The following is an 11,238-nucleotide window of genomic DNA, read 5'->3' on the forward strand; positions in this document are numbered from 1 at the left end:
AAATAAATAAAAAAAAAAAAAAAAAAAAACATGCTATAACTGTGTCTTTATTGTGAAATGCATAAGAGGGAAAAACACTTTTTCATTCAAAGTTGATTCATTGTGAAGTTTGTATAATGCAAAACTGAATCCTTCTGGAAGAAATAATTTAGTTAGGCTTTATCTGCAAGGCTTTTCTGCTATAATATTCTGAACAATTATACTCTCCAATCAAGCAGTCCAGTCAAAAATAATTTAGCTCTGAACCCATTACAAAACAGTCTAACAAGTGGACTGCTTTTTAGAAAACAGGAAAACACTTTTGTAACAAAGAAATAAACTACAGATATATATAACAAGATAAACATAAATGCTACCTAAAAAACTGTTTTACACTTTGAATGACAACAAAATACAAGAAAAGAAAGCAGCTTATGGCAACTTGTACCAAGATCTCAAACAAGTATGAGGGTGTTTGCATACATCAGATATGATGCAAACTTTCTATCTCCATGCTCTGTTTAAGGTAACTTTGTCAATGCAACAAACAAAATAGAATACAGTGTTAAATGAGACATAACTGTGAGATCCTACCGGGATCCAGTCAAAAAGTCGTTTATAAGGCACATTAATAAGATTATTTATGTTGATCAAGAACCCTGTCAGGTGATGATGTGTCAAAGTGAGGAGAGAGCTTTGTGTGCCGATATGCCTTGTCTGAAATCAGAGTTTAGGTTAAATTGAAATCTCTTGCAGTTCTAGTGATATTTGACAAGTTCACTGAGGGTCAGCAGGGTCACATGCCTCAATCTCAGAAACCAGCCGATGAGGAAAGAGCTTGAACTGCAGCCAGGTGGGGTCTAAAGGGAAGAGGGATGTACAAATGGAGATGAAGATGATGCAGGATTTTTTTTTGTACATTTTAAGAGTCAAGTGCTGTTATTTATGTATGAATGTGGTTGTGTGTGGTTTTGTGTACCAAGGTAGCAACTAGGTGGCGTGAGCTGTCCATCCACACAGACTTCTGTGGCAGTGAAGCTGCATAGTTTGTCAGGATGTTTACAGAAAAATGTCACATTCTCTCCATGAGCAACTACGCCATCTGTCAAATCATACGGCCAGCGCTTTGCTCCGCCCACTATCACTCTGCTGCGTTGTGCTGGGATTGGGCAACGGGCTGAAAAGGAAATGATGAAGAAAATGATGGGAAATCGATATTTGTCATGACAAAAGGGAAAGGAAAAAATAAACAGGCAGAGAAAAGGTTAGATTCACAATTGGTAATACAAATATTCCAAACCTTATATCCACTAAAATATACATTTTCAATGCACCTATTCAACACAGCCATGATGACTGTTTTATTAATGTATTGTGCTGTTTATTGGACTGTCTGAAGTCATTCATAATTTTAAGCAGTGTTGTAACTTGGATCTTGCGTACCCCAGTGCAAAGAAACTGTTGGGCCCTATCCTTGGGGGGCCTTGGTCATTTTTCATCACACCTCGGGTCGACCGTTGCAGGACCCCTCTCACCTCAGGCCCTAGGCTGCCCACCCTGCCCTCCCTCTAATTATGCCCCTACTTTTAACCTGGCTACACATGCTTTCCTTACCCTGGCAAGCAGGCTCTGCGCTCCATGTGCCATTAGGTAGACAAGTTACTTGATTTGGCCCATCCAACAAGAAGGTCTTCTTGCACAGGTAATAGATTGTGTCTCCCACCTCATATTCAGCTCTCTGGACAGCCACCAGGTGACCATGATCAACCTCCTTAGGAGGAGGACAAAACACACCTAAGAACATGTGCACAATTTTAAACTCGGGTCTGAATTTTACACATATGCCTTCAGGTCTGAGATGTACAGCAATAAATGTACACTACCTGTCACTACCTACACTACCAGTTTGGACACACCTAGTCTTTAGTACTACTACTTTACTTGTAGAATAATAATCAAGTTATCAAAATCATGAAATAACATAAACGGAAGTATGGGAATTCAGTAGTGACAAGAAAAGATAGACAAATCAAAACCGTCTTATATGGAAACATAAATTCGGTATTAAGTGTATTCACTTAAATGCACTCCAGAATACAGTTTTCACTTTAAAACCTCAATTTCATGTAATCTGAAAACCTGTTGTTGTCAGAAGATGGCAAATTATGTTGATTCAACAGAGGGCAGCATTGTACCCACATAGTCAAACCTACTATCGGCTCCACTGCTGCTACTGTATACATATTCAAATTCATTTACACAATTTGTGCCCTATCCACCTACTCAAACCCACAGAGCCTTTATTGCTCTTCTCTCTCTCTCTCTCTCTCTCTCTCTCTCTCTCTCTCTCTCTCATCTCTCTCTCTCATAATTTGTAACATGGTGTGCAAGAGCATACAAACTGAGGTCTTTTTAAAAGTTTTAATCAGTCTCAAAAACATGGCAATCATGCATGCAAAGCACCTGCTATTTCCTCTCTTTCTCAGTCTTTCCCAGGTGGAGGAACTAATATGTTCAAATTTACTTACGGCGACAGACGGGGTGAGGGTATTGCCACGTCTGATTCTCATGACAGATATTCTCGCTATGCCCAACCAGCACATATCTGTATGAAAGAGGACAAGGTATTGGATAGTGCATGATAAAGCATAATGACAAAATATATTCTTTTTATATCTGACTTTCCAATTTCATTCGTTCTGTTTTGATCTCTCTTTCTCACCCAGATGCACATTTGTACTGGGTGGTGGATCCCACAGCTGTGCTGCCCTGCACAGAGAGCAGATTATCATCATCAGGCAAAGAACAGGGCACCTCAGGCACCAGAATCGGCTCTGCTGTAAGACCTCCACCTGGGGAAGCTGGTGAAAAAAACAGCTGATTTATGTCTTGACTTCTGAGTCTGTCTTAAAATATGTTTGTTTAGTGATTACAGTGCAGTCTTCCTATTTCATGTCAAATGGGGGGTCAGGGAGGGTGGGGTGCCCCAATCAGTATTCAGGTTAAGTGGTGTTAAAAGGATAGTTCACCCATAAATGAAAATTCTATCATCATTTACTCACCCTCATACAATCCCAGATGTGTATGACTTACTTTCTTCTGCTGAACACAAATGAAGATTTTTAGAGGAATATCTCAGTTTGAATAGTGATCTTTAAAGGTGCTATATGTAATATTTTTACTGTACTAAATCATAAAATGACCATAATATGTCATTAGAGAATTAGGAAACATGTTAAGTTGAAATACTGGCTTCTCCAAAAACAATGCTACATTCAGTATATTCTACTTTGAAGTTTCCATTTAGGGCTGGAATTTCTGTTTATGTTTTGGCCTGTGTGATCTCGCCCACTGCCCACTTACCAATAGTATTTCGACACCGCCTGGTTGCCAGATTTGAACAAGTTTGCACAGAAACAACATTGCGTGCTGCAGCCATGGAAGCCAGCAAACGAACTGGATCAGAGATAACAGATTCCACCCAACCTAAAAATCCTCGCCATCCTTCTAAAAACCACCATGACCAGAGGCGTAGTAAAACAAGGATGAATATTGGAGATGCCTTTGGAAGATGGAGACAGCTTAAAGGCCATAAATCCTTCAAAATGGATGCTGAGTTGGCTAATTTTCTCCTTAACAAGTAAGCATTGAGCGTCACCTAAAATTAGCTATTTAATTTATTTCTGCTACTAGTAGGGATGGACATTTTGAAAGAATTTTAATTTTGGGGTGAATTATCCCTTTAAGTCTTTTTTTACTATAAATTCTCCGCCCTGCCCTGTAGGTTGCAATATGCTCAAAAAATGTGAATCGCCAAAAACAAAAGTAGAAGAATGTGAAAGTGAAAGTGGAGATTTATAGTAAAAAAAATGACTTAAATAGTGATCTGTTTTTATCCACACCTATCATATCACTTCTGAAGATATGGATTAAGCAATTGGAGTCTTATGAATTACTTTGATGCTGCATTTATGTGCTTTTTGGAGCTACAAAGTTCTGTCCACCATTCATTTGCATTGAATGGACATAAAGAGCTGAGATATTCTTAAAAATCTTTGTTTGTGTTCAGCAGAAAAAGAAAGTCATACACACCTAGCATGGCGTAATGTTTAATGTGTTTGTTCATGTGTTTCATGTCATGTGGTCTCCTAGTCATGTGATTTCATGTTTCCCTCCATGTTCATGTGTCTTGCTTTCATTGGTTTATTGTCTTGTTACCTTGTTATCAGTTCTGTCTTGTATCTATCTCTATCACTGTAGTTTTTGGCCACCGCCAAACCAGAGTCCCACGTCACGGCCACCGCCAAACCAGAGTCCCACGTCACGGCCGCCGCCGAGCCAGAGTCCCACGTCACGGCTGCCGTCGAGCCAGAGTCCCACGTCACGGCCGCCGAGCCAGAGTCCCTCGTCACGGTCGCTGAGCCAGAGTCCCTTGTCACGGTCGCCGAGCCAGAGTCCCTCGTCACGTTCGCCGAGCCAGAGTCCCTCATCATGGTCGCTGAGCTAGCACCATCATGTAACAGCCACAAATCAGTCAACTCCTAGCCATGTCACAGCCACGCCTGAGTCTGCTCCATGCATCATGTCACAGCCACAAATCAGTCAACTCCTAGCCATGTCACAGCCATGCCTGAATCTGCTCCATGCATCATGTCACAGCCACAAATCAGTCAACTCCTAGCCATGTCACAGCCACGCCTGAGTCTGCTCCATGCCATGTCCCAGCCACGCCTGAGTCTGCTCCATGCCACGTCACAGCAACGCCTCAGCCTGCTCCATGCCATGTCTCAGCAACGCCTCAGCCTGCTCCATGCCATGTCTCAGCAACGCCTCAGCCTGCTCCATGCCATGTCACAGCAACGCCTCAGCCTGCTCCATGCCACATCACAGCAATGCCTCAGCCTGCTCCATGCCATGCACAGCAACGCCTCAGCCTGCTCCATGCCACGTCACAGCAATGCCTCAGCCTGCTCCATGCCATGCACAGCAATGCCTCAGCCTGCTCCATGCCACGTCACAGCAACGCCTCAGCCTGCTCCATGCCACGTCACAGCAACGCCTCAGCCTGCTCCATGCCACGTCACAGCCACGCCTCAGCGTGCTCCATGCCACATCACAGCCACGCCTCAGCCTGCTCCATGCCACGTCACAGCCATGCCTCAGCCCGCTCCATGCCACATTACACCCTGCCTAGTCCCTCCGATCCCTGGACTTCACCTTGGTCCTTCGATCCCTCAGTCCCACCTTGGCCCTATGTCCCTTCAGCTCCACCGTGGTCCTTCAGTCAATCGGCTTCTCTGGGGTCCCTCGTCCCTCCGGCTCCACCTTGGTCAGTTGGTCACCTGGCGCCGCCTGGCCTCTCCTATCCTCCAGCTTTGCTTCGTCACTCCAAGCCTGTGGCTTAACCAAGGACCTCCTTCCCTACGGCTTCACCTTGGTCCTCAGTCCCACCGGCTTCACCTCTGTCTTCCGATCCCCCAGCTCCACTTCGAGCCTACGGCGCTACCTCGGTCCTCTGAACCTCCGGCTCCACCATGTCCCTTCGAGCCGTCGGCTACTCTCCAGGTACCAAGTTCCCTGGTGTCACCCTTCAAGTCTCTCACAGCTCCACCTTCCATGACTTCACCCCTCAAGTCTCTCAAGCTCCGCCCCTCGAGCCTCTCATGGCTCCACCTTCCACTGGCATTGCCCTGATCCCATGCTCCATGTCCTGTCTTGCCAAGCCACACCAAAAGACCCCCCTACTGGTTCTTAGTGCATGCTCAGGACAGGAATCAAAATGGATGACCCTTTGGATACTTCCATGGAGAATTTACCCACTAGGTGGGGTGAGCACTAATAAGGCCAAATGGCAAATGGCTTAGCACCTGACCAATTACCATTTTGAATAGCTAAACTTTGCAGAGTAAAAAGGGATATTTATTAAATATATAATTTACTCACCCTCATGTTGTTCTAAACATGTATGACTTTTTTCTGTGGAACAGCAAAAAGATGTGAGAGAGAATGTTAGGGACTAACAGCCTCAGTCACCATTCACTTTCATTGCATTTTTTTTTTCTATAAAATGAAAGTGAATTATGACTTAGGCTAACATTCTGCCTGACATCTCCTTTTGTGTTCCACAGAAGAAAGTTATATGACAAGAGGGTGAGTAAATGATGACAGAATGTACATTTTTGAGTGAGCTAACCCGTTTAGTATCCTACTTTTAAGTCTCATTTTTCCCTGCATGACTGAGTGAATGGACAAGTGAATGCGGATGTGTTATGTAATGACGAATGGATTCACAGGTCACTGTGTGAATGAGCAGGTACCCATATGATGGATGGACAGAGCATGCTGCTTCATTTAGTTTTATCTGAAAAAAAAATCCATCTGGAACAAGTTGTTCTCACATTCCCTCTTGAGCAGTTGACTCATGCAGTTATGTATCACATCTCTCCCCCTTTTTGTGAGGATGACTGATTCACAAAGGGGGGAGGACATCACACAGTGAACATGCAAACTCACATACACCAAATTCCATTGCACACTAATTTGGCTTTGTAATTTGCTGAACTTTGCATGTGTATCTACTGTATATGCCTATCTCTGTCTGTTACATATTCTTTGAGAGTCACTGATCTGCAGATGTAGAGAGTATTGCAACAGGATAGTTTGCTAAGACCCCAAACGCCCACGCCTCACCTTTTGACAGCTAATTCCTAGAAATACCTCTTATTGTTACTCCAGGAAATGTGTGTGTAAATGTGTGCATGATGTGTTACAGTGGGGGTGATACAGGGAATGCTGTAGCCTGGAGCTCTGTCGATTAACGCCTCCTCTCTTTAGAACAACACTTCAGCCTAGAAACAGGCTTCTCATGGGTCTATGCATGCTGTGACCTAGGTACACTGGCTCTAAGCTTTTGTTCCACAAAATACTCGTGCAACCTACAACACACTATACAGGCAATGACACATATTTCTCATTTTCTTCTTGCAATCCTGCCTGATTACACTTCATATCACCACTATCTGTAAATAATGTATATTGCTTCTGTGAAGGCATTCCCTCTGAATTGCATAATACTGCCAGTAATATGTCAGTTTACAAACAACACAAGGGCAATTTGAACCAACAAGACCAATATCTTCATCTCACATACCAGTTTTACAAGTTTATATAACATTTATATACATATAATGTGTTTGCATGCAATGCCATCATTCTTAAATGAATTGTTCACCCAAAAATCAAAATTATTTCATCATTTACGCACCCCCATACCATCCCAGATGTGCGACTTTCTTTCATCTGCTGAACTCAAATGAAGATTTTTAGAAGAATTTCTCAGCTCTTTTGGTCCATACAATACAAGTTAATTGGTGCCAACATTTTGAAGCTCAAAAAATCACATAAGTCAGCATAAAAGCAATCTGTAAGATTCCAGTGGTTAAATCTAAGTCTTCAGAAGTGATATGATAGGTATGGGTGAGAAACAGATCAATATTTATTGGTATAAATTCTCCTCCCTGCTCAGTCAATCTCCACTTTAACTTTCACTTTCACATTCTTCTTCTTGTGTTTTTGGTGATTCACATTCTTTATGCATATCACCCCCTTCTGGGCAGGGAGAAGAATTTCTAGCAAAAAATGACTTTGATCTGTTTCTCACCCACACCAATCATATCATTTCAGAAGCAGGTTAAAACACTGGAGTCATATGGATTACTTTTATAATGCCTTTATGTGCTTTTTGGAATCCATTCACTTGCATTGTATGGACCTAGAGAACAAAAATATTCTTCTAAAAATCTTAATGATACCTAAAATGAATACACTAATGTGAAGAACCTATTATCTAACACCAATAACTTTTTTCATCTCCTAAGAGCCATATTAATCCTTCAACTCAAAAACCCTCCACAGTAAAATGAAAATACTGTAGCTTTTGGTGAGAAGAGGGTTTGCTGAATATAAGGTGCTACAAAGAACTACTAAAGAAACTTTATATTGTTGTATCTTCTGAAACCCAGCACTCTATGAAAATCAAATAAACTGCAATTTAAGACTTACTGGATAATATGTAAATAGTATAAATAACCTATAAGCTATGCCTAATAAAATGACATTTTAACTATTATCTGTGATAACCTGTTAAACAGTAAAAGTCCTAAATAATAAATAAGTTTCAATGTGACTAGTCCTTCGTACCTGTACAAACAGGCTCATCTCCACTCCACTGCCGGTCACTTTGGCAACGGCGTATTGTAGCATCCAACCCGTTAGGCATGGCATACCCAGGCTTACAACGGACCTCAAGCAGAGCGGAGAAAGAAGGTGAAGGGGAAAGGAGTGCTACATCAAAGTTTTTGCCAGGTGGGAGAGGCCATGGACACATGCGACCTATACACAAATAAGAGTAAAATTCATGAAAACTGTGAACATTGCATGATTTGTTATAACCTCAGTCATTGTTTCTGATCATTTGCATACATATTTCATAATGAATGTGTTCAGATGCATTATGTGGTTTCTAGCTTTTACCTGGGGCCACACAGCTGAGTCCACACTGCCCGTCACAGAGACACTGACGCTTACTGCCACATTCTTTGTCATGCTGGCACTTTTTGGGGCATACTCGTCTTCTCTCATTACCCAGTATTCTCTCTGGGCATTGTTCCGTTGCCTCCTCTACTAGATTGTTAAGCATATGGAGAAACATTACACAAATATATCTATACACTTAAAAGTCAATATGAAGATTAATGTTGCCTAAAAACTACATTTTGTCAAAACTGAGTTTAATTCTGCTATCTAAAGACTGGTCGAAAATCATGATGTTAATTATTTTATTCTATTGACAGCCATAGATTTTAATAGTAATAAATTAAAACAAATCTACAAATAGTTTTGTGCAAATAAATATTTCTTATTTCTAAGTGGTTATTTATCTCACCTTCCTTGCAATGTGCTTTACAAACTTTCAAGAATAGATTGTACTTGTGTTATGATGGTACAGTGTAAATTGCTGTACAATACATTTGAATTGAAAATGTTTCGCTTCAGGTTTATATATCTAATATTATAATACCGTAGTATCGTGAAGTAAAAAGATACACTTTCAACAATACAGAGTAAATATTTTCTTGATAATCTTTAATAATTTCTTTTGTGTTTAGTGCAAATAATAAAAGCCAATTATTCAATTTTACCAACAACATGTTGTCTTTATAATATAACATTTTCTATTTTTGTCACACAGTATAAACGTGATTTTATACATTAAAAGAATATCTGGGGGTCGGGGATCATCATATTTGAGGGTCCTTGGCATTGAAAAGTTTGAAAACCCCTGTTCTAGACTATGATCTGTCCTGTGTCAGACAGGTTAGGCTCAACTGTGCTCAGATTATGAGAAAATGATTTTGTAATCCACAAAAAAAACAAACAAATTAAGCCATTTTTCAATGTTGGCTTAGTTACTGCATTTTGAAGAATGGACGTTGTTTCAAACACTGAAAAAATTTTGTTTAACTTAAATGTTGCTGTATGATTTATGATTTACTATGACTGAATCAACCATACTATTAGGTTACACCAAAAAAACTATTTTCAAACGGGTCAGATAAGGTAAAAAAAAAAAAAAATACTGTAAATAAAAATACTGTAGCTCCTTAAAGGTGCACTTTAAGTCATTTTTTCCTCACTAAAAAGTTTTACTCCCTAAGAAATTAATTGTGATTTTGAAACATAAGTATAAAATCACAAGCACTCACATAATATGAAGTATCCAGTTATATAAGTAACCATATAAAAGCAGTTTATTGTGCATGGAGAGGGTCCCCTCATGGTGGCTGTAAGAATCACATGACTAGCCGAATACTACTGGCTTAATCTCAGTAACCACCCTGTTATTTGGCACTTTTTCTCATGGATGAAATTAATCTTGGGTGACTGTAAATAGTAAATTTCCACAATAGCAACTGAAAACTATAGTGTTTGAATGATTCAGCATGCAGCCCCCAAGATGTCAGTGTAAATCCAAGACGACATGCATAAAATAATTACTGAGTGCACCTTTAAATGCGCCTTAAATGTAACAATTCCAGTTACCATTGTTTACAGTGCATACAAGTGGGCTGACACACATACTACATGCAGGCAACAACACACACTCACACAGTGTGCAGCTGTCTTACTAACTACTGAGAAGGCTGTTAAATGTTTGGCAGTCTGCCCAAGAAACTATTCTCTGAGCTGAACCAGGTGTCACAATATATCTATATAAAACAGACAGTGATAAATGTAGCCCATCCAAGAACAGGATGTAACATTTAAATGTTACAACCTCATAGTAAGACAGACTAGGAGTCAAATGTTACAGTAAAAGTTGAACGGTAATTACTTTAAAACACAAATACACAAAGATACAGGAACAACAAAATCCATGACAGTAAACACTGAGGGGTTGCCAATCACTGCATCTCAGTCCATTTTTGTTTATGAAATTATTTTTAGCTGAAATAGAATACGTGTTCCATATTTCATGAAAAGCAAACAGTACTCTAAGAAACAGCTTGTTGGAATAATATATGTGAAAGGGAGGGGATGGTAGTAAAAACTTGTCACTCCATGCACATTAATAGATGAATACTAAAATCACAAACAAAAATCTTCTAAAGAATGGAATAGAGGCCTGCATCTATTTACAATATTTGCAGAATATTTTAAACAAATGAAAAAAATGATGGTAAACATAAATACTCAGGCAGCAATTCAACGCTTAAGTATTCTGTAGTAAAAGAGGTTAAAAATCCAGCTGTCATTCATTCATTATGAAATCAATTTAAAAATAAAAATCCAGTTTAACTTGGTGAACAGCCCACAATCCTTCCAATCATTCTGACACATTCAGACATGCAAACACAGATACATACCACTCACCTAATGCTGTAGACAGGCTGCTGAGGGCCCACACACACAGAAGAGAGAGAAGTAGAGATCGCTCCATCTTTCCCTGACACTCACTGCAGAGGTTATGAAAGAGGCAGTGAGACAAGAGAGGGGGATATAAAGATGGGGGAGAGTCTGGAGGAGGGGGTGTTGTGATGGTGAGGGAGGAGTGGAGATGTGGTACATGCAAGAACACACACATCTGGATCATATTGAGTGCTTTGAACTCTAGGTCTGTTAAACTGAAACTCTAGGTAGAATTCAGAAGAAAAAAAGACCTTTCACCCAATTCCATTGATGTCAAATGAGTGCAAACAC

The 11,238-nt window shown here is 40.4% G+C and overlaps 1 protein-coding gene across 1 annotated transcript; it reads right to left on the reverse strand.

Annotated features, from left to right (window-relative positions):
* Positions 1-38: 38 nt before the first annotated feature.
* Positions 39-11,005, reverse strand: ntd5 (ntl-dependent gene 5). Its single transcript, XM_051719920.1, has 8 exons — positions 10,912-11,005; positions 8,512-8,658; positions 8,179-8,370; positions 2,702-2,840; positions 2,508-2,584; positions 1,594-1,773; positions 959-1,156; positions 39-839 (listed from the first exon to the last, which is right to left on the reverse strand). Exons 1-8 carry the CDS (start codon positions 10,976-10,978, stop codon positions 757-759), a joined length of 1,083 nt encoding a protein of 360 aa, XP_051575880.1. The 5' UTR covers positions 10,979-11,005; the 3' UTR covers positions 39-756.
* Between the last annotated feature and the right edge of the window lie 233 nt (positions 11,006-11,238).

Source organism: Myxocyprinus asiaticus, chromosome 15, assembly GCF_019703515.2.
Source record: "Myxocyprinus asiaticus isolate MX2 ecotype Aquarium Trade chromosome 15, UBuf_Myxa_2, whole genome shotgun sequence".
Taxonomy (NCBI): domain Eukaryota; kingdom Metazoa; phylum Chordata; class Actinopteri; order Cypriniformes; family Catostomidae; genus Myxocyprinus; species Myxocyprinus asiaticus.